General features: G+C 43.1%; 1 protein-coding gene across 6 annotated transcripts in view; it reads right to left on the bottom strand.

Annotated features, from left to right (window-relative positions):
- The window catches only part of ERAP1 (endoplasmic reticulum aminopeptidase 1), a 43,089-nt gene extending 18,034 nt beyond the window's left edge, over nt 1–25,055 (bottom strand). The window contains exons 1-9 of one of the 6 annotated variants that reach the window (XM_055429477.2): nt 24,727–25,055; nt 23,633–23,740; nt 15,641–16,181; nt 13,723–13,861; nt 7,422–7,556; nt 4,700–4,820; nt 3,865–4,019; nt 3,393–3,506; nt 1,803–1,934 (exon numbers count right to left, since the gene is read on the bottom strand). In XM_055429477.2, coding sequence (XP_055285452.2) covers nt 1,803–1,934; nt 3,393–3,506; nt 3,865–4,019; nt 4,700–4,820; nt 7,422–7,556; nt 13,723–13,861; nt 15,641–16,167 — 1,323 coding nt within the window. In that variant the 5' untranslated portion in view covers nt 16,168–16,181; nt 23,633–23,740; nt 24,727–25,055. Of the gene's footprint in view, nt 1–1,802; nt 1,935–3,392; nt 3,507–3,864; nt 4,020–4,699; nt 4,821–7,421; nt 7,557–13,722; nt 13,862–15,640; nt 16,182–21,410; nt 23,571–23,600; nt 23,741–24,726 lie in introns of those variants that run through there. The other 5 variants (XM_088838454.1, XM_055429472.2, XM_055429470.2 and 2 more) reach the window with 5 other exon arrangements.
- Between the last annotated feature and the right edge of the window lie 2,344 nt (nt 25,056–27,399).

Here is a 27,399-nt window from a genome sequence, read left to right as displayed (position 1 = left end):
CGCCACTCTGGGGCAGGAGTGGGGAGAGATGGAATCACAAGGGTTACCTTTCTCCGCATCTTCTCAACACTTGCTATTTGTCTTTTTGAGACTAGCCATTCTAGCAGATGTGGAGCAATGTCTCATTGTGTTTTGACTTGCATTTCCCCAATGATTAGCAACGTCGAGCACTTTATAATGTACCTATTGGTCATGTGTTTGTCATTGGAAACGTTTCTATTCAGTTCTTTTAAAATCAGATTGTTTTTACTCAGCCATTACAAAAAATGAAATAATGCCATTTGCAGCAACATGGATGGACCCAGAGATTATATCATACTCACTGAAGTAAATCAAGACAGAGAAAGACAAATGTCATATGATATTGCTTATATGTGGAATCTAAATCAAATGATACAAATGAACATATTAATAGATTCACAACAAACTTATGGTTACCAGGAGGGAAGGGTGGTGGGGAGGGAAAGATTGGGAGTTTGGGATTGACATGTAGACAATGCTATATTTAAAATGCCTTTCCATAAAAAGCATTTAAATTAAAAAATAAATAAAAATAAAATCAGATTGTTAGTAATCAAATAGTATGAGCTCTTTATATACTGTGGACATCAATCCCTTGTCAGACACATGGTTTTCAGATATTTCCTCCCATTCAGCAGGTTGCCTTTCACTTTGATTTCGCTCTGCACATGGCTTTTAATCTCATGTAATTCCACTTGTTGATTTTTGCTTTTGTTGGTTATGCACTTATGCTTTGGGTGTCACATGTGAAGAAAACAAAAATCACTGCAAACACCCATGTCAAGAAGCTTTTTCTTTCTATTTTCCATTTAGGAGTTTTATGGTTTCTGACCCTAACATTTAAGTCTTTAATCCATTTCAAGTTAGTTTTTGTGAGTCGTATAAGACAGTGGTGCAGTTTTATTCCTTTGTATATGGTGTCAGAAGAACTAAATGATCATTTATTTAAGAGACTCCATTTACCATTGTATATTCTTGGGTCCTTTTTCGTAAGTTAACCTTTATTCATGAGCTGATTTCTGGTCTCTATTCTATTCCATTGATCTGTGTTTTTGTTTATATGTCTATCTCACATCTGCTTTTATCTTCTCTGCACTATTGATGGAAACATGCAAACATGAAATACTTTTCTCTTTGTTACTCATAAAGCAGCCAAGCTTTATGATAAATGACACATTCTCTGCCTCGGTGAAGATAATGGAAATGGTTGGAATGGAAGGGAAAGTTGAAAAGCAGAATCCTGATCTCATAAAGGAGCCATGGCTTAGCTCCAGTCCACATTGCTAAGGGAAATAGAAGCCTGGTATGACCAGAATTCTATCTCCTTCAAAGAGAAGCCAGTAATATGGGTTTTTATATAAAATCTCCCAACTATTATGCATTGGCAACAATTTCCAGTTCTTTTATTAAACACATTTTGCATGATAACTGTTTCTGAAAGAACCCAAAGCTACAAAAGGGCAGGCATTTTTGCCTGATACAAAGCTAAAGCTCAATCAAGACCTATTTGTTGAAGGATAAATAAAAAGTTTCTGTAGATTGCGAATATTCACTTACGACAGTAAATGAATAACTGACAACACTATAATCTTTAGGATTTTAAGCCATACTTAAAGTTAGGCCTTAAAAAAGTTGACTCTGGGCAGCCTGAGTGAGAAGAGAAAGCCTTCAATCCAGGTCGGTCCTTATGATGAAGGGAAAGTCACCTCACAGCCCTAGCTATAGCCTCTCCACTCCAGTAAGTTTAGTGTGCAAACTGTATCCTTATAATACATTTTTACCTTGTCATAAGAAACTTCATCAAACATCTCCCGAATCTGAGCAGGATTCTCCACAGGTGTGGACACAGGGTGTGAGGAAGTCAAGGCATCCACCTCCATCGCATTGAAACACTTACCAAAGAAATAATCTTCCTATCGAGATCAAAAGACAACATCACCGATGATTTGCATTTAGACCAAAACCATGAAATGAGGCTGGCTGTATGTGGGATAACAGGTTTACCCTCCAAATTTCTGATGTGACCTATCATATATTTATAGAATTTACAAAATTAAATAGAATTATCTTCCAAGGAACAGACAGGAAACTGATTTTAGGTCAATATTAAAAATTTGTTTAAATACTTATCACCTTAGAATAAATAACATTCCTATTAAAAATAAAAACATTATGCCTACAGCCCAATAGTACCCAAATATGAAACTAAAATATATAATGATTTCAGGATCTCCAGTCTTTATCTATACTATTTTTTTGTAAATTAATTAATTTATTTTAATCGGAGGCTAATTACTTAACAATATTGTAATGGTTTTAAAGCAAAGAAATTTAGCTTTAACCATGTAATGAAAGAAAAAGCAGTGGAGAACAAATTCCAACTATAATCTGATTAGGGCATATTACACAATAAAACAATAAGCATACACAATCATTTTTATTATTAAAGACTATATGGAAACAGGAAAATACTTATTATGATCCACTATAATGTAATCATGGAGAAGGAAATGGCAACCCACTCCAGTGTTCTTGCCTGGAGAATCCCAGGGACGGGGGAGCCTGGTGGGCTTCCGTCTATGGGGTCACACAGAGTTGGGACACGACTGAAGTGACTTAGCAGCATACTGTAATCAACCCACTCCAGTATTCTTGCCTGGAAAATCCCGTGGATGGAGGAGCCTGGTAAGCTACAGTCCACAGGGTCGCAAAGAGTCGGATGCGACTGAGCGACTTCACTTTCACTTCCTTTTCACGTATAAGTTATGTATATAGGAAGATGAAAATGGGAATATGAATATATACAAATGAAAATTAAAATATGGTAAAGGATTGTTTTTACATAATGTTTCTTTTTAATTATACTGGATTTGATTTTCACAAGTTAAACATATGACTTTTGAAATCATCATGTAGAGATTCCAAAGCATTAAGTTCATGACCCATGAGTCTAAGTTCTCATACAATCAAATGTACAATTATCTTAAAACTCTTTTGATTTGGCAAGTAGGATCCTATTGAAACAACATCAATCTGTACCTAAAACTTCTTCAGTGAGCAGCCTGAAGGTGGGAAAGTGACACAGAACAGACAAGTTGTCATTATTTCTGTTTCTTTGACACTCAGGGAGGACAATTTAGTACTAACTTCATAACGCATAGATTTGGAAATAAGCAACTGAGTGTGGGAATAAGTCTTTGTGAGATACCTTTAAAGTACACTAGCATTTTGGAAACCTGACCCATATTTAAACTCCCAGGGAGGTTATCAATCTTTCTATAAATTCCATAATCAAGCATTGGTAAATATAATATTTTCCAGCAACAGATTAACCTAAAATGTACAAAAAAATGTAAGTAAATACAACGTACAACTTTCAGCTCTGGATGAGTCACACTGACTGACACAAACTCCATAAACTTGGCAAATCCTTCGTTTAGCCAAAGATCATTCCACCATTCCATAGTGACGAGGTTCCCAAACCACTGAAAGGAAAATATGACTCAGGTTATCCACAGATTTCTATGGCAACTGGATTATCTACGCGGCCATAAATGTCAAACATTCAGAAGGAAACATATTCTATATGTGTAATGTCAGTATATGAATGTTAACATATTTATAAAGCTAATATTTTTTTCAAAGTAAAAAGAAAAACTTTTCAGTATGTATTTTAAAACATGGTACCTAATGTTTTAAAGACATAAATTTTCCTCTGGGAGAAAAAGACAAAATAAAAATGAATCCATAGAACTCACACATCGATATGAATAACCTATGTCCCAGAAGAGCAATAAAACCATAGTTTATACTTTTTTGAAAAGTGTGATTGAGCTCATATACCTGGTGGGCAAGTTCATGAGATACAATCATCGTGATGCCGAGCTTACTTGAGGCGGAAGACTTTTCAGCATCAAACAACAGAGAAGATTCCCTGTATGTTGTCAGTCCCCAGTTTTCCATTGCACCAGACTGAAAGTCAGGAATCGCAGCAAGATCTTGGGAAGGAAACAAAAAACATCTTATCAATCTTAACCTACACATGGCCCAAGCACAGTAACTCTCAGAATGGATGGATGCAGGGATCAAAGAGTAACTAAGTGACCCATACAGAATTTTGGTTTCTGGACTGAAGAACCTTTCACAAGGAAAGGGCTCAGTGGCTCAGAGTTACTCTGCTGCTGCATGATAAAGTCACGCTTGGCTTTCAGACCTCCTGACTCCATTTCTAATTCTCTGACAAGGTGTTTGGAGACTGAACAATCTTAAAAATTGTCTCAATAATCCACTCTAGCTGGGATGCCCAAGACTCCCACACACTAAAAACTCAAACACATAATAGTTTTAACGGCTCGTGTAAGAAGAAAATGCAGATTTTCTTATGCTCTATCAAGGAATTCATTGAAAAAATTTATCGAGTATGTTCCTACAAAATGCGTGCCAATCACAGAAAAAAAAATGCAGCCTCTGTCCTTTGCTATCTGCCCACTAACAGAGTCATGTTTGTCTTTAAAATCAGAAGGCAAAAGTATCCCCATGCCACATGCCTCAAAAACCTGCTGGGGTTTTAATGACTTGAGAGGCTGCTGAGCTGATGGGGAAGATGCCAGTTAGGAAAATATAATCTACTGCTGGGGTCGTTAAATGCCAGTTTGTAACATCTGTACAAGATCTATACCTTGTTTGGGTAACGGATATGGGATGCTGAAATAATCCTCATAAAATTCTAGAAGAGTCACCGCAGCATCCAGTGCATAGTCTGCCTGATTTATCTTGTCTGGAACAGCATATACGGAAACCTGAAGAGGAAGACACAAGGGCGTTATCCAGATGCCATCGTGGCTTTTCTAGAAGCCTGACATTAACAGCTTCCTAGTGTGGGATATGGTTGCCAGGATTAAAGATGACAATTGCAGGCTGCTGTTTCTTATATTAATGCTGATTGTTCTCGATCAATCCCCCTACTGAAAACAACAGATGATGGGTAACAAATATAAAAATGTCTTCCTAATTGTTTCCCCGAGATAGTGAAAAGGTAAAGACAACTTAGTTTCCCAAACTGAAATGACCGCAGGACCCTGGGAAGTCAGCAGAGGGTCACTGCAGCCAGCTTTTGCCCTGAGGACACTAGCCCAATACAGATGGACTTGAGCTGAGGTCTTCATGGCACTGGAGAACAGGGGAAGGAGACAAAACTCAGAACCTGCTCAAGGTGGGTAGGAGATGTTCCCTGCTAGATCCCAAAGGACAAAGCCCTTACTAGAAGTCTAAACTAGAAAGAATCACCAAATTCCTCCGGGAGACTGCAAGGGGGGAAAAAGTGCCTTATTCAAACCCTGGTGATGTATGAGGAATAGTGAGAGAATCTCCTCAGAGAATTTATGGCTAAAAGCTAAACTTCATGCCGTCTAACAGCTGAACTCACACTTAACCGAGGTGGTCCGAAAACCTGAAGCCAATAACGTAAAGTGATTCTCAAGGCTGCAAAGTCTCCGGGTCACTTAACAGGAGCAAAATACAAATTCTCTCTGGAAAAATTCACCTTCAGCTCAGGTAAGAAAAGCTCACAGACACAATTCACAGTACACAGCATAAAGAAACAAGACACTGTGAACCAGAGCCAGTAGAAACAACAAATCACAGAACCAGCCACACCAAGACTTCATATATGACAACTTCTAGACATGATATAAAGTGTGAGTTTCATGTGTTAAAGAAAGAAAATGACTAAAATTATTGGCACACAAAGAGGGTCTGGGGACCCAATCCCGATGTAGATACATGTGGGAGGGGACAGTTCCCTCACGTCTCCAAGCAACAGCCCAACACCAGCTGGGTATCCTACAACTCAGCTCCATGCTGACACTCCTGGCGCGAGAGCATCACTCTACAGGATTCAGTCTTGCAAGCCTGCTCCCTAACCCGATTTCAGGTGCCAATCAAAAGTGCAAGTCATCACCCGTGCTTGTGACTTAGCAGCTATTGGCTGGAGGTTCCCAACCCCCTTCTTGAGTTTAATTTGCTAAAGCAGCTCACAGAACTCAAGAGTAACATTTTACTCTACAAGATGCCCAATCCATGACAAACAAACATAACAGGAACGAACGGCCACATGGGAGAGGTGCCTTAGGACGAGGTATGGAAACAGGGAGTGTAACGACCATGCCCTCTCCTACCAAACCACTTTCCCTACACCTCCACTGGGTCACCAACCCAGAAGCTCACGGGAGCCACCCTTTGAGTTTTTATGGAGTTTTCACAACACAGGCATAAATGATTGACCTTTGGTGATGAAACTGTCTCCAGTCCCAACTCTCCCATCACATGGTTGGTTCCCAGTCAACCAGCCTTAGTTAGGTTACCTAGGAAATTTTTATTAACTTAACAAGAGATAATACTTATGGTTCTCAACACATAGGACATTCTAAGAGTTTTAGTAGCTCTGAACCTTAATCAAGGATGAAGACCAAATACATATTTCTTATTATGAATTACAATATCACAGTATGAAAGACACATAAATATAAGCATTCAAAAAGGATTCATTGAAGTGGGCAAATCAGTGAGTGGATGTTTTTGCTGTTAATTTCACTGCTGAACTTAGACTGCTTCCTACAGCCAAGTCTCAAGGCTTAGCTTTAAATCCCCAGGTAAGCAGAGGTATCTCCACAAGGATAAGAAGACCCTTTATTCAGGACCTTATTCAGGCCCTGCAGGAGACCAGGCAATTCAGAAGAGAAAACGTAAGTATCCCAGGCCTCAGTCAAAACTAGCACAAATAAATCAGGTCATTTGAAATAAAACGTCCCTGCCTCCTCTTTGAAAATCGTATTTGCATTCAGGGCCACAGCATACAGTGGTGTAGGTTGTTCACTACACAGTGAGACCCACCCAGTGGCAAGGACCCCTTGAAACAAGACCTCTTCCCCTGACACTCCAGGATCCCCTGACCCAAATGCTCTCCCCAGAGCCATTTAATACTCCAAGCTGTCTTCTCTTACTTCCGTCCCATGGCTAGAAATCCCTGGCTCAGATAGTCAGTGATATTCACTTCCAAACTGCAGAAAGTTATAGACAGAAGAAGCAATCTGAGAAACCACTGCAGAATCTAATCCAACTTATACATTTTACAGACTATAAGTTCATCTCCAAAGGTAGCAGAAAGTCAGTTAATGGTGGAGCCAGCACCATGACCCAGGCCAGGCCATGTCTCCCCACGTGTTTCTGCTATTAGAACCCCACTGTAAACATGAGCATCTGTGACAATGGGATGGCCCATCAACTGGTTTGTCCAAGAATGAGGGGTGTTTCTAGGATGTGGGACTTCCAGTTATAAAACCAGGACTGTCCCAGGCAGACAAGGGCAAGCGGGTCACCCTATGTGACAATCACAAGTTCACCTTGACTCCGCTTTTGGTCATCTTGCTGACAGACTTAAAATCCGAAACAATGAAGGCCACCAGGTAGGTGCTCATCTTCACGGTGACGTCAAAGTGGTCTTCTATGAGTCCATCAGCCACAGTCACAGATTTAACCTAAAATCAGAATAACTGAGATCATCAAATAATCCAACTACCCAAGACACTGAAAACATTTTATGAAGAGAAACAGTCCTAAGTCCAGACATACTGAAAGTATATGACATGACATTTGTATAGTTATTTAAGATCATCTCTTTCAGAGACTTCCCTGGTGGACCAGCGGTTGGGACTCTGCCTTCCAATACAGGAAATGTGAGTTTAATCCCTGGTTGGGAAGGTAAGATCCCATAAGTCTCACAACCAAGAACCAAAACATAAAACGGGAGCAATACTGTAACAAAATCAATAAAAATTTTTGAAAAAACATCTCTCTTTCTTAAGTAATTTAGATAGGAAAGCCAAACCATTCTCCATGTGTTTATTGAGATATAATTCATATACCATAAAATTCACTGTTTTAAAGTATACCATTCAGGTTTTTTTTCTTAATTATATTCAGTTATATAACCATCACCACTTAAATCTCTAGCTAGACGATTACAAACTGACTCATACTGGCTCATGAGGATTGGTAACGTGGCTGGGAAAAAGCAAAACCAAGACTGCTGATTTTGCCATGGTGTAGCATGCGACGAGTTGACTCATTGGAAAAGACTCTGATGCTGGGAAGGATTGGGGGCGGGAGGAGAAGGGGACGACAGAAAATGAGATGGCTGGATGGCATCACCGGCTCGATGGACATGAGTGAACTCTGGGAGTTGGTGATGGACAGAGAGGCCTGGCGTGATGTGATTCATGGGGTCGCAAAGGGTCGGACACGACTGAGCGACTGAACTGAACTGAGCCCACATAATACAAGGTGCAAGAATAATCTGGAAATGCAGTGTCTAACTGGGTGCATGTGTTACCATGGATATCCTAAAAGAGCTTCTGCTTTCTTAAACAATTCAAAGAAACCCATGCCTGACCCTGCAAAGTCTCCTCCAGACTCTGATCTGCTTCACTGAAGTCAGGCTTTGCAGTGTAATCAGGGAGCAGCCTTGCAGAGCGGGGTTGGAGCCACAGAGGCACAGGCTGAGAGGTCGGCTTCCCAGGAAGAAAGTGTACTACCTCAGCCAACAGAAAGCAGGGGGCGGGATCTTGGAGAAAAGACCGGTCGAAACTAGTCTGAGAACATCCACGCTGACGCTGACGAGGCATCTTCCCTGTAATCCCATTTCCATCTGTTTCTATGCCTGTGTCCTTCCTTGTGATACCCACCAGCCACAAGCTATGGTTGCCTGCCGGTCAGCCTTTGGGCATTCATACCCTGACTCTGACAGCCATCCTAGGTTTATTCTTGAAGGACTGGAAATTACCTTTCTTTTTAAAATGTCTTCAGCTTACCCCTGACAAAAATTTCTGCTATTGAAGTTGTGCTCATTAGTAGGAAGTGAAGTGAAGTCGCTCAGTCGTGCAGACTATTTGTGACCCCAAGGACAGTAACGTGCACCAAGCTCCTCCATCCATGGGATTTTCCAGGCAAGAATACTGGAGTGGGTTGCCATTTCCTTCTCCAGGGAATCTTCCCAACCCAGGGATCGAACCCAGGTCTCCTGCACTGTAGACAGACACTTTACCGTCTGAGCCACCAGGTAAGTCCCACTAGGGAAGTAAGCTAATTAAACGAATTCAAATTTAGATGTGATTAACTCCTGCCCCAAACACTTGGGTGTTCCAAAGGAATATTTTTCTCCTCCAAAAAGATCCTTTGAGACCCCGCTGTCCTTCCCCTCAACCCCATGTCTGCAGTTTAAGTTCAGGCGCCTCTGTTAGATTTCTGCCAAGAGGAGGGATGGCCCGTCCAAGAGCAAGATTACATTAGAGATTTTCTGATCCTCAACAAGGGGGTCCTGGACATTCACGGACTGGGACTCCAGCATCTTTGTGGAGCCTCTGGGCTTTGGCCTTCCTCCTGCAAGCCTATGAAATCTCTACCAGTCTTGTTTAGTGGGTCAGTCTGTCCCTCACTTCCAAACCAGCCCTGTTCCTTTATTCTTCTTAAGCTGTAATTCTCTAATCAGAGAAGTCACTCCCACCCCAAGCAGCAGTACCATAATATTTGGGGAGGGAACTATAATTTGAAAAAGCATTTTCTCTATCTCAAATTTATATTAGGAAAATGGGATAACTGTTTCTTATCTTTCTATATACAAGTATGTTGGGGAAAGAGACAAAAGTTCTTGGCTGGTAAGAATTCACAAAAGTCTGCCTTTTATACAGGCTTCTGGTGCGGAATGTCAGAATCTCTTAACCTGGAATGTTAGGTCCATGAATCAAGGCAAATTGGAAGTGGTCAAACAGGAGATGGCAAGAGTGAACGTCGACATTCTAGGAATCAGTGAATTAAAATGGACTGGAATGGGTGAATTTAACTCGGATGACCATTATATCTACTACTGTGGGCAGGAATCCCTTAGAAGAAATGGAATAGCCATCATGGTCAACAAAAGAGTCCGAAATGCAGTACTTGGATGCAATCTTAAAAATGACAGGATGATTTCTGTTCGTTTCCAAGGCAAACCATTCAATATTACAGTAATCCAGGCCTATGCCCCAACCAGTAATGCTGAAGAAGCCGAAGTTAATCGGTTCTATGAAGACCTACAAGACCTTTTAGAACTAACACCCAAAAAAGATGTCCTTTTCATTCTAGGGGACTGGAATGCAAAAGTAGGAAGTCAAGAAACACCTGGAGTAACTGGCAAATTTGGCCTTGGAGCACGGAATGAAGCAGGGCAAAGGCTAATAGAGTTTTGTCAAGAGAATGCACTGGTCATAGCAAACACCCTCTTCCAACAACACAAGAGAAGACTCTACACATGGACATCACCAGATGGTCAACACCGAAATCAGATTGATTATATTCTTTGCAACCAAAGATGGAGAAGCTGTATACAGTTAGCGAAAACAAGACCAGGAGCTGACTGTGGCTCAGATCATGAACTCCTTATTGCGAAGTTCAGACTTAAATTGAAGAAAGTAGGGAAAACCACTAGACCATTCAGATATGACCTCAATCAAATCCCTTATGATTATACAGTGGAAGTGAGAAATAGATTTAAGGGACTAGATCTGATTGATAGAGTGCCTGATGAACTGTGGACGGAGGTTCGTGACATTGTACAGGAGACAGGGACCAAGACCATCCCCATGGAAAAGAAATGCAAAAGAGCGAAATGGCTGTCTGAGGAGGCCTTACAAATAGCTGTAAAAAGAAGAGAGGCAAAAAGCAAAGGAGAAAAGGAAAGATATAAGCATCTGAATGCAGAGTTCCAAAGAATAGCAAGGAGAGATAAGAAAGCCTTCCTCAGTGATCAATGCAAAGAAATAGAGGAAAACAACAGAATAGGAAAAACAAGAGACCTCTTCAAGAAAATTAGAGATTCCAAGGGAACATTTCATGCAAAGATGGGCGCGATAAAGGACAGAAATGGTATGGACCTAACAGAAGCAGAAGATATTAAGAAGAGGTGGCAGGAATACACAGAAGAACTGTACAAAAAAGATCTTCACGACCAAGATAGTCACGATAATGTGATCACCGACCTAGAGCCAGACATCTTGGAATGTGAAGTCAAGTGGGCCTTAGAAAGCATCACTACGAACAAAGCTAGTGGAGGTGATGGAATTCTAGTGGAGCTATTTCAAGTCTTGAAAGATGATGCTGTGAAAGTGCTGCACTCAATATGCCAGCAGATTTGGAAAACTCAGCAGTGGCCACAGGACTGGAAGAGGTCAGTCTTCATTCCAATCCCAAAGAAAGGCAATGCCAAAGAATGCTCAAACTACCGCACAATTGCACTCATCTCACACGCTAGTAAAGTCATGCTCAAAATTCTCCAAGCCAGGCTTCAGCAGTATGTAAACCGTGAACTCCCAGATGTTCAAGCAGGTTTTAGAAAAGGCAGAGGCACCAGAGATCAAATTGCCAACATCCGCTGGATCATGGAGAAAGCAAGAGAGTTTCAGAAAAACATCTATTTCTGCTTCATTGACTATGCCAAAGCCTTTGACTGTGTGGATCACAATAAACTGTGGAACATTCTGAAAGAGATGGGAATCCCAGACCACCTGACCTGCCTCTTGAGAAACCTGTATGCAGGTCAGGAAGCAACAGTCAGAACTGGACATGGAACAACAGACTGGTTCCAAATAGGAAAAGGAGTACGTCAAGGTTGTATATTGTCACCTTGCTTATTTAACTTATATGCAGAGTACATCATGAGGAACGCTGGGCTGGAAGAAGCACAAGCTGGAATCAAGATTGCCGGGAGAAATATCAATAACCTCAGATATGCAGATGATACCACCCTTATGGCAGAAAGTGAAGAGGAACTCAAAGGCCTCTTGATGAAAGTGAAAGAGGAGAGTGAAAAGGTTGGCTTGAAGCTCAACATTCAGAAAACAAAGATCATGGCATCTGGTCCCATCACTTCATGGGAAATAGATGGAAAAACAGTGGAAATAGTGTCAGACTTTGTTTTTTTGGGCTCCAAAATCACTGCAGATGCTGATTGCAGCCATGAAATTAAAAGACGCTTGCTCCTTGGAAGGAAAGTTATGACCAACCTTGATAGTATATTAAAAAGCAGAGACATTACTTTGCCAACCAAGGTCCGTCTAGTCAAGGCAATGGTTTTTCCCGTGGTCATGTATGGATGTGAGAGTTGGACTGTGAAGAAAGCTGATCGCCGAAGAATTGATGCTTTTGAACTGTGGTGTTGGAGAAGACTCTTGAGAGTCCCTTATACTGCAAGGAGATCCAACCAGTCCATTCTAAAGGAGATCAATCCTGGATGTTCATTGGAGGGACTGATGCTAAAGCTGAAACTCCAATACTTTGGCCACCTCATGCGACGAGTTGACTCACTGGAAAAGACTCTGATGCTGGGAAAGGTTGGGGGCGGGAGGAGACAGGGACGACAGAGAATGAGATGGCTGGATGGCATCACTGACTCTGTGGACATGAGTTTGAGTGAACTCCGGGAGTTGGTGATGGACAGGGAGGCCTGGCGTGCTGTGATTCATGGGGTCGCGGAGAGTCGGACACGACTGAGCGACTGAACTGAACTGAACTAAGGGATTTAATGAGCAATATGGAGTTCTAAAGGTTGGGAAATACTACACTGGAGGTTGGTTCATGGCTCTGAGTCCCGTCATGTGAAGATACTGCCTCCCCGGCCAGCATGGGGATGAGGTACGATACCCTTCCGGACTCTGGGCGAAGCCTGTTCCAGCCTGAGTCTCATCCATGGTGAACTTCTCTGAACAAAGGATGCATGTGCTTCAGCAGTTGGTATGTATCAGTGGCAGACTGACAGCTCAGCTTCTTTTTTTCCAGTGTTACCAGAATCATAGAGTAATGGACCTCACTGAGTAATTTTATTCATTTGGCAAGGTCATCTTCTCCTTTCCACTTTTAAAAATCAAAGGGGCTTCAGCCTAACAGATGCAGACTATTATATTTAGAATAGATAAGCAACAAGGTCCTATTTTATAGCACAGGTAACTATATTCAATATCTTGTAATAATCCATAATGGAAAACAAAAAAGTAGAATAAAAAAATAAAACTCAGAGGGAGCACTGTCCAGATCTGCTCTGGAACTGAAAAATAATGACTTCTTTAAAGGCAACTTGAGGTAGCTTCCTTAACAACAATTATTTTCTTAAAAGATTACTTTTTTATTTTTCACCTGCCCAACTTCATGCCAGTTATTTTTAATACAAATTGTATAGCTAATATTAGTAATACAGTATACAGAAAGTATAGGAAATAACTAAATCATAGAAATATGACCTTATTCGACAGAGCATTTCCTTTAAAAAATCCTTTTAAAACAGCATATGAGAAAAGTGTAAGTGCTTTATGAAAGGCACTCTCACTTGAACCTGACCTGAATTTCCTATATGGTTTCTCTCTTGTCAACATGGATGACCTGCAGTGTCACTCTTACCTAAATTTTGCATGTTTTTAGGGACAATATTTTTTTCCTTTGACCATAAATAAATTGCTGCTTGAACCAAAAGCATAGGTTGGAAGCGAAAAAGAAAACTTAGCTATCTGTCAGGCAAGAAAACAAACAAAACAGGTAGCCTGAAAGTTAACTGTCAGTGGGGAGATGCAAGCCACAGGGAATGAATGGACTTCCCATCAGAGATACACAATTCAGACTCACCAATGGCATATTGGAGATGGCAAGGTGTCTTGGTTCCCTTCTGATCTTGATTAAAAAACTCGCCTTGAAAGCAGGTTCATCAAAGCAGGGAAAGGCCATTCTGGCTGCAGTCGGTTCAAACTGTGTTGATGCAAGTACCCTAAAATTCCGGCCAGGGAAATAAAAATACAGCGTGCAGTACCAGGGACTGTAAGTGAGGTGTGTGATCAGGTCTTAACTCCTAAAGTTATCATAACCCTGATGAAGCTCACTACCAAAAGCGTGCTATATGACAAAAGCTACCGTAAACTAAAAGACAAGTAGAAAGAACAGGGAAAACTGATCAAAAGGTATTTAGCAAAGTGTTAATATAACCTGAACAAATAATGAGCTCTTAAAAATAAGTAAGAATTCACCCAGCAACCAAGCAGAATAGCACGCAGAGGTCATAAACAGGCAACTCTCAAAAGAAGAACCTACAAATAGTTAACAAACACATCAAAAGCTTCACAGCTTCATTAATAATCAGTGTAACAAATTAAAGGGGAAAATCTGTTGGTTTTTTGGCTCTAAAAGGATTGCCACTACATAGTATTAGTGAGAAATATGGAAGGCATACCAAAAGTTTGTTGACCCTCTGACTTAGCAATTTTACTTCTAGGCATTTATTCTAAAGAAATGACTTACAAAGATGCTGTCCAAGTACTGTTGATTCTAAAAAGTTGGAAACAACCTAATTTCCATCCATAGAGGGATTAGTTAAATAAATCAACACAGAAACATGCATTTTAATAAAGTTGTTAAAATGAAGTAAAGTGACAGTCATCATGTAAAATACATGTCAACATATATTTTTAATAAAAAAGCTCCCTTGTGAAACATAAAATACAACATAGTTCCATTTACATAAAATGATGTATATCCAGAAAAAAGTCTAAAGGATGTTCCCCTAAAACAGAAGCAGTAGTTATCTCTAGATAATAGGGATACATTTTATCTTTTCAAAAATTCTTTTCTGTAGTATTTGACTTTTTTTGACCTCAAAAAATAATATGGAATCAGAAAAGTAAGTACAAGCTACTAACAAAATTTGATTTTAAAATTTAGCATAAAATCTCCGAAAATACATTGTGTTTTTAAAAACAGAACTAAAACAAGGCAGGAGAGGATCCCTAAAAAGGTTTCAACTGAGACAAAAATATTTTCTCTAATAGGCCGTTACAGGTTGATTTGAGTCTTCCCAAAAGATATTTTGAAGTCTTATTACCTAATATCAGTGAAACTTTATTTAGAAATAGGGTCTTTACAGATGTAGTCAAGTTCAGATAAGGCCATCAGGTCAAGCCCTAGTTCAGTATAACTGGTGTCCTTAAAACAAGAGGGAAACCTGGAGAATGGTCATGTGACAGGCAGGCAGAGACCGGACTGATGTAGCTGCACGTCAAAGAACGTCAAAGACTGATGGCACCACAAGCCACGCAGAAGCAAAGAATGGGGCTCTTCAGGGACCTAGAGAGCTCAGGTCTCCTGACACCTTGATCTTGGACTTCTAGCCTCCAGGACTATGAAACAGTAAATTTCTACTGTTTTAAGTCACACAGTTTATGTCCTTAGTTAAAGCAGCCCTTGGAAACTGGTACCTAGGCCAAGAGAATTTAAAACATTTATTCTATCCCAGAAGTCTAATTAAATAAACAAATAGGTATTTACTCTGATAGAGCTGGAGGAAAGAAAATTGGTTCAAACAGGATGAAAAATAAGATTTAGAAAAAAAAAAGGAAAAGACTATAAGCCATTTTTAAATATGCAAAGACATGCAAAACAAAACCAAAGAAAGAATTCAACCATCAAGGGAGTTTTAAAGGACAAGCCACCTGAAATAATTAATTTAGTGTGGGTAGCACTTGAATCTTAAAAAAAAAATAAAGACAAAAATTACCTCACTTCTCCTTCCTTGGTTCTGTAGGTACTTTTATAAAATCCATGGAAACTCTCAGAAAGATTGCCAGCGTAGTGGATGACAATGGTGTACGGAAGGCCGACGACCAGCGGCTCGGAAGCCAGAAGCGCAATTTGCTCCTGAGGTGGGTTTTCCAGGACTCTAAGCGGCTCTTCGGCCTGCCTCTCGCCACCTCCCTTCCTCAAGGCGGCCCTGGATATTTGCAGGCGGTGACTGTGCAGGATGATGGTTCTGGTGGGCTTGCTGGCTGTGATTTCTATCTGTGTGGTTCCCCCGAAAGTCAGAGTGGTGAGGTTGGCATGAATCATGAGATTGTAATGAGCTGGGATGATGTGCTCTGGAAGTCGCATTTTATTCCAAGGAAACGGTGCCCCATTGCTAGCTTTTGGAGATGTCGGTTCCCTGCTCTGACATGAGGATGGAGTTGCCACCGTTAAGAGAATCAACAGTGACGAAAGCAGTAAGGGTCTGGTTGCAAGTGGCCGTTTGATGGACGGGGATATCATCTTGCTTGAAGTGGCTAGAGGCACAAATGTACAAAAGAAAAAAAAAAAAACTAAAATATTATCGAGAAAGTATGATTTCAGAATGCATCCACCCAGAATTAACAGATATAGATACAAAGTTAAAAAAATACTAGGTCTTTCCCTGAAAGTAAAATTATCTTTCCTATGTTAATGGGTCATAGGAAGAAAGAAGTTTATCATTAGCAACAATTATTAACATCTACTAAAAAGCATCATTTGGCATTCAAAGTTTAAATTAACTCTATCAGTCAGGGTCCTCCATTGAAAGCAAGGACAAGCTCTGGCTGAAGATCCTTACATGGATCACAGAACTGACAGGTCATTTGGGAAACCAGGCTCATAAAACAAGCAAAGATGGGCCACTAGAACTGTATTAGACAAATACGTGATTGATGACCACTCCCCGCCCACACTAGACCTTAGAGGAAGCCACACCAGTGCGGAGAGGTCAGACGCTGACATCCGTGCCGTCATCAGAGGAGGAGGTCTGTACTACCCTGCAACTTGTTGTTTCAGCAAAAGTGAGGTGTCCACACCAGGCAGGGAGGACACGAAGCAGCAATCTGGCCTTACTCTCTCAGTGGGAGAAAGGCCTTGCTTCCCACTAAGCTTACAAAGCAGAGTTCTTAAAACACAGGAAGTAAAGGAAGGAAATATACGCTCAGTAGCCAGGGGGAGGGGGAAGGCAAGTATTTGCAACAGTAAGCTTTAATAATATATTCAATCTGATTTCACTATTGATCATCTGGTGATGTCCATGTGTAGAGTCATCTCCTGTATTGTTGAAAGAGGGTGTTTGTTATGACCAGTGCGTTTTCTTGGCAAAACTCTGTTATCCTTTGACCTGCTTTGTTTGGTACTAAGGCCAAATTTGCCTGTTACTCCAGGTATCGCTTGACTTCCTACTTTTGCATTCCAGTCCCCTATAATGAAAAGGACATCATTTTTGGGTGTTGGTTCTAGAAGGTCTTGTAGGTCTTCGTAGAAGTGTTCAACTTCAGCTTCTTCAGCATTACTGGTCGGGGCATAGACTTGGATTACTGTGATATGGAATGGTTTGCCTTGGAAATGAACAGAGATCATTCTGTCATTTTTAAGATTGCATCCAAGTGCTGCATTTCAGACTCTTTTGTTGACTATGAGGGCTACTCCATTTCTTCTAAGGGATTCCTGCCCACAGTAGTAGATATAATGGTCATCTGAGTTAAATTCACCCATTCCAGTTTCAGTTTCAGTTTGCTGATTCCTAAAATGTCAGTGTTCACTCCTGCCATCTCCTGTTTGACCACTTCCAATTTGTCTTGATTCATGGACCTAACGTTCCAAGTTCCTATGCAATATTGCTCTTTAAAGCATTGGACTTTACTTCCAACACCAGTCACATCCACAACTGGGTGATGTTTTTCTTTGACTCCTTCTCTTCAATCTTTCTGGAGTTATTTCTCTACCAGTCTCCAGTAGCATATTAGGCACCTACCAACCTAGGGAGTTCATCTTTCAGTGTCCTATCGTTTTGCCTTTTCATACTGTTCATGGGTTCTCAAGGCAAGAATACTGAAGTGGTTGGCCATTCCCTTCTCCAGTGGACCACGTTTTGTCAGAACTCCCCACCATGACCCGTCCGTCTCGGGTGGCCCCACACGGCATGGCTCATAGTTTCACTGAGTTAGACAAGGCTGTGGTCCGTGTGATCAGTTTCGTTAGTTTTCTGTGACTGTGGTTTTCAGTCTGTCTGCCCTCTGTTGGAGAAGGATAGAGGCTTATGGAAGCTTCCTGATGGGAGAGACTGACTGAGGGGAAATTGAGTCTTGTTCTTATGGGTGGGGCCATGCTCAGTAAATCTTTAATCCAATTTTATGTTAATGGATGGAGAAACTCTATACAGTCAGCAAAAACAAGACTGGGAATGTGAAGTCAAGTGGGCCTTAAGAAGCATCACTATGAACAAAAGCTAGTGGAGGTGATGGAATTCCAGTTGAGCTATTTTAAAACCTAAAAGATGATGCTGTGCAAGTGCTGCACTCAATATGCCAGCAAATTTGGAAAACTCAGCAGTGGCCACAGGACTGGAAAAGACCAGTTTTCATTCCAATCCCAAAGAAAGGCAATGCCAAAGAATATTCAAACTACCACACAACTGCACTCATCCCACACACTAGCGAAGTAATGCTCAAAATTCTCCAAGCTAGGCTTCAACAGTATGTGAACTATGAACTTCCAGATGTTCAAGCTGGATTTAGAAAAGGCAGAGGAACCAGAGATCAAATTGCCAACATCCAATGGATCATTGAAAAAGCAAGAGAGTTCCAGAAAAACATCTACTTCTGCTTTATTGACTCTGCCAAAGCCTTTAACTGTGTGGATCACAACAGACTGTGGAAAATTCTTCAAGAGATGGGAATACTAGACCACCATACGTGCATCCTGAGAAATCTGTATGCAGGTCAAGAAGCAACAGTTATACCTGAACATGGAACAATGAACTGGTTCCAAATTGGGAAAGGAATACATCAAGGCTGTATATTGTCACCCTGCTTATTTAACTTATATGCAGAGTACATGAAGAAAAACGCTTGGCTGGATGAAGCATAAGCTGGAATCAAGACTGCTGGGAGAAACATCAATAACCTCAGATATGAAGATGACACCACCCTTATGGCAGAAAGCAAAGAAGAACTACAGAGCCTCTTGATGAAAGTAAAAGAGGAGAGTGAAAAAGTTGGCTTAAAACTTGTCAACATTCAGAAAACTAAGATCATGGCATCCAGTCCCATCACTTCATGGCAAATAGATGGGGAAACAATGGAAACAGTGTCAGACTTTATTTTTTGGGCTCCAAAATCACTGCAGATGGTGACTACAACCATGAAATTAAAAGACACTTGCTCGTTGGAAGAAAAGTTATGACCAACTTAGCATATTAAAAAGTAGAGACATTACTTTACCAACAAAGGTCCGTCTAGTCAAAGCTATGGTTTTTCCAGTAGTCAGGTATGAATGTGAGATTTGGACTATAGAGAAAGCTGAGCACCAAAGAATTGATGCCTTTGAAATGTGGTGTTGGAGAAGACTCTTTAAGTCTTTTGGACAGCAAGGAGCTCCAACCAGTCCATCCTAAAGGAAATTAGTCCTGAATATTCATTGGAAGGACTGATGCTGAAGCTGAAACCCCAAAACTTTGTTGGTCACCTGATGCAAAGAACTGACTCACTAGAAAAGACCCTGATGCTGGGAAAGATTGAAGGCAGGAGGAGAAAGGAACGACAGAAGATAACATGGTTGGATGGCATCACTGACTTTTGGTCATGAGTTTGGTCATCAACTCTGAGAGTTGATGATGGACAGAGAGGCCTGGCATGCTGCAGTCCATGGGGTCACCAAGAGTCCCACACGACTGACTGACTGAACTGAACTGAAACCTTAATAATACTGGTGTCTTTTTGTCCAACTATCCTGCCACAAGCTGATTTAATATCTATTTAGCCAGGAACGACTTAAAGAGTTTAGAGTGACTTTCATGAGAGTTTGTTACAATCAATCTCCTGGATTCTGCCTTACCACCTATCCAACAAATAAGTGATGCACGTTTGCATCTATAAGGCCGTGTGCCAAGTACTGTGTGCTATATAAGAATACACAAGACACAAATCCCATAATCAGGAACTTCAAAATCTGAAAGGGCAGAAAAATTTTCTACCAAAGAATAAAACACAACAGAGAAAGTATGGAGTGCTTCAAGAATAATAATAAAAGAGAGTGCTGAGGGAGAATGGAACATTTCGAAAGGGACAGCTTGACTCTGGCTGCAGAGTGATGCTGAGATGTCACCAAGCAAGAGCAGCACCAAGGGTGCTGGAAGGACAGGTGGGATTTGGAAGTGAAGGAAGGGGGTCAGAGGCACTGCAGGAGGAGCAAAAGCAGAGCACCACAGGGGAAAGGAAAGGGCTGTCTGGGCAATTGATGTGGACAGAAGATAACCCCAGGAGAACTTGCTAGAGCATGCTTACGCACTAGACAAAGAGGTGAGTGACTACAAGATTATACTCAAAGCACGCCTGGAGTCATGCTACAGAGCATATTTTGCACTTTCAAGTCCAAGGGACATAAAAGCAATGAGACTTTTAAGGGAGTTGGCAAATCATGTCCAGAGAACCAAGCAGACGTCTCTCTCTTAGACAAGGTTGGCTGACAGCAGTTTGCCAGGAGAAGCCCTGGTCAGGCGAACTCAGGTTACTGAAACGATGGTGGTACACTGGATGTCTCCTCTATGTCAGTGGTTCCCATCTTCAGCTGCTTGTTAATGTCATAGGCAGCTCTTCAAATGTCCTGCTGCTGCTGCTAAGTCACGTCAGTCGTGTCCGACTCTGTGTGACCCCATAGACGGCAGCCCAACAGACTCCTCTGTCCCTGGGATTCTCCAGGCAAGAACATTGGAGTGGGTTGCCATTTCCTTCTCCAAGGCATGAAAGTGAAAAGTCAGAGTGAAGTCGCTCAGTCGTGTCCAACTCTTAGCGACCCCATGGACTGTAACCTACCAGGCTCCTCCATCCATAGGATTCTCCAGGCAAGAGTACTGAAGTGGGTTGCCATTGCCTTGTCCTAGAAGCTCTTAAAATAATGACAAGCCTAGATCCCAAGGTCAGTTCAGTTCAGTCGCTCAGTCGTGTCTGACTCTTTGTGACCCCATGGACTATAGCACACTAGGCTTCCCTGTCCATCACCAACTCCTGGAGCTTATTCAAACTCATGTCCATTGGGTCGGTGATGCCATCCAACCATCTCATCCTCTGTCGTCCCCTTCACCTCCCGCCTTCAATCTTTCACAGCATCAGGGTCTTTTCAAATGAGTCAGTTCTTTGCATCAGGTGGCCAAAGTATTGAAGTTTCAGCTTCAGCATCAGTCCTTTCAATGAATATTCAGGACTGATTTCCTTTAGGATAGACAGGTTTGACCTCCTTCAGTCCAAGGGACTCTCAAGGGTCTTTTCCAACACCACAGTTCAAAAATACCTAGGTCACAACATCATAATTTTTTCAAACTTCCCAGAAATTCTATTGAAGAGTCAGATTGAGGAACCTCCTAGATAATCCTTGCCAAACAATAGTCTTATCCCTGGATCCTTATGTGGAGGACACTACTTCAAGGGCATAACCGATGTGATATTCCCACCCCTCACTCCCCATCCTGATTCCTTCCCAAACACACAGCTACTCATGCTTACCTCCTGCTTCCCCCACGGAGCAGACCAGCAGACTAAACAGAAAGAATGCCAATACTGTACAGAGTCAACCATGGAGGCACCGTAATCCCGATTCAAAAGGCACCACCCAGATGAGCCAGGAAAGAAATGTGAACAAGAAGAACAGGTTCTTTTCATGTTTGTGTTTCTTGGCTTTTTCATTTGTTTGCTGTTTTCTGTTGTCTGGGGATCAAGCAAAGGATGCTGCCAGCCATGGAGTATTGGAGCAGTTTGGAAGCGGAGAATAAAACTTGAACACTAAGATGGTAGAGCATTCCTGCCCCACGTCCTCAGGCAGAATCCTAGGGCAGGGGAAGAATGATGGCTCTCCCTTGAAGTTGGGGGGGGGGGGGCGCAGAGGTAAAGGGAACTCATGTGCTGCTTCCATTTGGAAGCTGATGGCAGCAGCTCAGTGGATGTGGCCCCTTCCCCAAGATGGCAGAGAGCACAACAAAGCTGCCAGGTTCAGGCACGTGGGGACTCTGGGAGCCCCTGAGGGTTCTCCAACAGTGCAGGAGGAGATCTAAAAATCCCAACCAGTTCTGAGCTGACAGCAGCTTTTAATAGGCTTCTGACTTTGGTAGAACTTCAAAAGCAGACCCAGGATTGATCCCTGGGTCAGGAAGATCATCTAGAGAAGGAAGCGGCAACCCACTCCAAGATTCTTGCCTGGAGAATCCCACAGACAGAGGAGCCTGACAGGCTACAGTTTGTGGGGTCACAAAAGATGCAGACTCAACTTTGTGATTAAACCACCACCACCACCATCTGAGCTGACAGCAAGGCCCCCGGACTGCTGATGGGGTGGGCAGCAAAGGCCTTGTTAGCTTTGGGTCTAGGAGAGAAGGGGGCCAAAGAGATCATGGCTGGGTCTTTGGGAGGATGCAGTTTCAGGAAACTAAAATGGGACATGAGATACAGACAGCATAAACGTTGCAATTCATATGTATGTATATAAGTATTGCCATATTAACTCTATATATACACATATATAATTATACATATGCATATGTTAACTACATATATATATATATTAGGTTAATAGTCAGAAGAGAAAATCTGGCTTTGAGTTCTTGCTCTGCTACTTACTCTGACCTTGGATATGCTATTTAATTTCAGTTTCATTTTCTTCATGGATAAAATGAGATAACACCTCCCTCACAGGATTATAGTGAAAATAAGAAAGGTAAAATATTTTCAATCACTCACTCCACAGATATTTCCTGGGGTCCTATTGCGTGCAAGGACTTTGTCAGGCAAGGCGAGACAGCACAGGTCCCTGACCTCAAAGAGCATATAGTGGGGGTGGGGTGGACTTTTAAAAAAGTTACACAAATAGATACACACATAGACAAAGGGAACAGCACACATATTTGCAAGCTCAGGGGGCAGTGGAGAGTGTTAGTTATTCATAAGATCAGTCAACCTGAAGCCCAGAATATGGTAGAAAGATGTGCCTGGAGAGGTGGGCAGGAGAAAGACCACCACCCAGCTTTCTAGGCATTTAAGGATTTTCAGACTCTGTCCTAAGGGCAAGAGAAACCACTGGGTTTTTCGCTAGGAGATCTTAGGATCCAGTTCACACCCTAAGAAAATCACTCGGTTGCTGGTTAGAGAGAGAACTGGGAAGAAGCAAGAGTGAAGGCCAAGAGACCAGTTAGAAAGTAGTCGAGAGAGTAAGATAGTGGTTCTTACTGGGATAGTGTCAATAGAAAGGGGTGGGAGGGAGTCAGTGAGAGGGACCGACTCAACATCTATATTTAGGGTGGATTAGACATGAGGGAAAGGACAGGATGTATCAGGATGGCTGTCAGGTTTATAGAAAGAACATCTGGGTGTCCTTTATCGAAATGGAGAAGGCCAGAGGTGGAAGAGATTTAAAAGGGAAGAGAGGGAACCAAGGCTTCAGTTTTTAATATGTTTAATTTGTGACGTCTATGAGATGTCCAATGGAAAATATCAAAAAGGCAGTTAAATATACACAGACTGAGAGATAAGGGCTTTAAAGGAATTTCCTGTTCTTAGCTGTACTCCTTTACAGTTTTAAAAAGTATCTTCCTTTGACATCTGATCTTACTAATGTTCTTTGACAATCAATGGTATGGATTAAAGTGCCTCAGTAACAGAGTTCCTAACTTTCTTTCACAGCCAGAAAGAGTTCAAGATACTAACTGCCTTTGGTGATTCGGACGTCTCCCACTCACACAGGAAGTCAGGGCAACTGGTCCTGGGCTGTCTCCTCCTTCCCTTTTTAGGACACCATGGAATGTCAAATCCATCATCAAGAGGTAACAGGCCTTCTTCCAAAGGCTCTGAGCAATGAAATTAACAAGCATTGATGACACCTAGTTACTGCTAGTAAATAATTTTTAAATGTTGATTCAATTTTTTAACGTATGAGAACTTTACCTGAAAATGTGCTGCCTATCAGTACCACTAAAACTCCGTGCAAAAGGAGACAAGCTGGCTAAATTTTCAGTCTTTTTTTTTTTTTTAAGTCGTTTACCCCATCCTGAGTGGAGAACAAATACTTGGGGGATTTAGTAGAAACCAGAGCACTTCTTTCTGAACCTGGCCTCACAAAGATCCTCCATGAAAAAGGTAAGGAAGTGTCAGCACTTTCTCCTTCCTCCCGAAATTAACTTGCTGGCCCACCAGTCTAGTAAGACACCGAGAGGGAATTTTAACTTGCTCCGACAGGAGAGCCTTTAAACTCAATAAACTTCCCCCGGCTGAGCCACAGCGAAGGGAGGCCAGACAACTATTGGCAAGAAGTGCAGAAGACTTGAATTGATCTTGAGGACGCTTAACTGTCCTTGCGACGACATCCCTGCGCCTGCAACTCACCGAACTCAGGTTTCTTTCTCCAAATACTATCGGCCAGGTGCCCTCTTTGGCCAAACCCCAACCCCTCTCCCCGGCATCCACCCACCACCTCACTTGGGCCTCCTCTGGATCCCAGCGGGCGAGGCTGGCAGGAGCCCAGCCTCAGGGAGAAGCGCAGAGGACGGCTCCGGCCTGCCTGCCGGGAAGTGGCGGGGCTCAGGGGGGCTCTGCGCCACTGGCCAGCGCCCGGTGCAGAAAGCGGCAAGGACACTGCTGAGCCTGCGCCAACCCCGCCACCCTCCCCGCGGACGCGATCCCAGCCTCACGACCCCCACCCCGCCACCCCGGGCCCCGCTCCGCAGCCCCTGATTCCCTTCCTCCCCGGGTCCCCGGACCGCCACGCCGCTCGGCACAGAAAGGATGCCATGGCCTCGCTCTTCCCCCGCTCAGCCTCCCCCGCAGCGGGGCGTACTGGGGTCTCTCTCACTCTGCAGCTGGGACTCGGGGAGCACGCCGCTGTCGCCTGCCTTGGCCGCCCCGGGACCGGGACCAAAAGTGAAAGCGAAAGGGAAGCCGGAGCGGCAAGCACGGGCGCGCGGGGCGCTGGGCCGAGCCCTGCAGGCGCAGGCGAGCCCCGCCGAGGGGGTGGGCAGCTGGGGCAGGGGGAGCCCGGCGGGACAGCAGACCCCGATGTTCCCAGCACAGTTCAGTTCAGTCGCTCGGTAGAGTCCGACTCTGCGACCCCGGGAACCACAGAAAGCCAGGCTTCCCTGTCCATCACCAACTCCCGGAGTTTTCCCAAACTCATGTCCATCGAGTCGGTGATGCCATCCCAAGACAGGGACTCACAATAAGGTGTACGGTGCAGGGGGAACCAGCGGGGAGAAGCACCCCTTTAGGGATGCAAATTATTTTCCCTGCACTTGTCTGGAGATCTGGGGGGATTCCCCCATGGTTTAGCCTTTGGGGCAGCAGAGGTTTGGGGGCGTAAGGAGAGGGCTGGCACTCTTTGAGGGCACTTGGGTGGAGCCGAGCTCCCCTCTATCCCCCCTCCCCCGCCTGAACCAGCTCAAAGCCCCCATTGGACTCAAGGCATGTCCATCATGTCACCTCCGCAAATGCGCCGAGAGCTCCGGGCCCGCCTCAGAGCGAAGCAGGAACCCAGAACTGCTCTGCAAAATGTTGGCTTGTTCAGGGTTTCCGTTGCAGAGAGGTTGGGCTGGAGACGCGGAAGAGGAAGAAGAGGGAAACAGAGGCGCAGGACTGCCCCACCGATACAAGGGGCCCTCGGACCCCCGCGGAGATGCTCCACCCACATTACAACTTTCTCCCTGGGCTCCGTGGTGAAGCATCTGTCTGCCAGTGCAGGAGACATGGGTGCAAGCCTTTATCTCAGAAGATCTTCCATGTGCCTCAGAGCAGCAGAAACTGTGGGCCCCAGCTACTGAGCCTGTGCTCTGGAGCCCAAGAGCTGCAACTACCGAGCCCAGGCACCACGGCTACTGAAGCCATTGCGCCCTAGAGCCCCGGCCTTGCTCTGCAGCAAAGGAAGTCTGTACACTGCAGCTAGAGAGTAGCTCCCACTTGCTGCAAGTGGAGAAAATGAGTTCCTGGAGCTCATGCAGGAACGAAGAGTCAACCCAGCCAGTAAAACAAATCTTAATAAAGAACTTATTAAGGTTCTTTAAAAATAACTTAATAAAAGTTCTCCCTACTTTTTCAAATCAAATGACCATTTCTGTGCTCCCCTTGGAACATTAAGACTGGATGAAATGTCTTAAGAAGCCCACCTTTAAACAGTTGAGGGTAAATGGGGTAAGAGGCCAAGAAGGCACAAATGTTCCTACTCATCGAATGCTGCCCTGGCCTCTCTGAGATCTTTTTCTCAGTACACGCAGGCTTTCTCCTCTCACTTCCTTCTCTGCTGCCTCGCCTTTGAGACCCTGGGGTTCCAAGTTACTCGAAGAGTATTTCTCAACTTCTTTCCCCTCAATCTTATGCCTCCTTTTAAAAAATACAATTTTTTCTTCTGCAAAGCCTCTCCAGTCAAGGTTATTTTGTAATATAAAACTAACACCCCATCCCCGAGCCCAACCAGAGTGGGACCAAGGGAGGTGTTTTCACTAAAATTCAACAATATAAACCAACTCTGGGATTGGGTAATATCTGCCTGTTTCCCAGGATGTCAGTGTACAGCTATAGCTCCCAGGCCTCTGGGTGTCAGGGAATGATCCCAGTTTGCTCAGATGAGAGCAACTGGTCCAGTAAACGCCTGCATTTCTTTGTTTTCATATTTGTATTTTGGGATTTGCTATTTCCCTTCAGTTTCTAATAAGCTCAGTTTCTTTGAAAAGATTTCTTGATGGTCAGGATGGAAGGAAGTGAAGGCACCAAACAGGTTGGAAAGAAAGTGAAAGTTGTTCAGTTGCGGTGGACTCTTTGCAACCCCATGGACCGTGGAATTCTCCAGGCCAGAACACTGAGTGGGGAACCTTTCCCTTCCCCAGGGGATCTTCCCAACCCAGGGATCGAACCCAGGTCTCCTGCATTGCAGGCGGATTCTTTACCAGCTGGGCTACCAGGGAAGCCCAGAGGCTGCTCTAAATGACCAGTTAAGGCAGGAAGAGGGGAATTTTACCCATACTGGGCAGAAGGGAGCTGAAATGTCAGTAAGGAGAAAGCTGGCCACCAGACTTCTTTCTCACAGCCGCTCCCTTGCCCAGACTTTAGATTCAGTTACTATGCTAAGAGTCCCTCTTCAGAGTCCAAGGACACTACAAATAAAGCAATTAAGACAAGAATTTGGCAGCATTCCCTTCCCGTTTCAAAGCTCCAGCAGGGATCTGTGGGATGCAGAACTTGAAGGATTCCCACTTGTAGAGTCCGTGAGATCAAAAGTCAACAGCCGCCAAGCTCAGAAATGGTCTTAGAGGGAAGTGGCCAGAAAGAAGGGGAGTCTAGGTTTATTGATTACTTACCAACTGTTAGATATTGTGCTAAATGGATTTGTGTGTATGTGTGTATAATTTAATCTTTTCAGCAGTCATGTAATGTAAGTACTATGCTTTATAAATTTTAAAAGAGAGATTGGCAACCTGCTCAAAAATAAAAAGTAAAACCTAAATTTAAACCCTCGGTGGGTCAA

This window comes from Moschus berezovskii, chromosome 8 (assembly GCF_049115385.1).
Source record: "Moschus berezovskii isolate FMDL1 chromosome 8, NW_MosBer_1.0, whole genome shotgun sequence".
NCBI classification, from domain to species: domain Eukaryota; kingdom Metazoa; phylum Chordata; class Mammalia; order Artiodactyla; family Moschidae; genus Moschus; species Moschus berezovskii.
The sequence above is the reverse complement of the archived record's forward strand: the minus strand, read 5'-3'. Positions and strand labels throughout refer to the sequence as shown.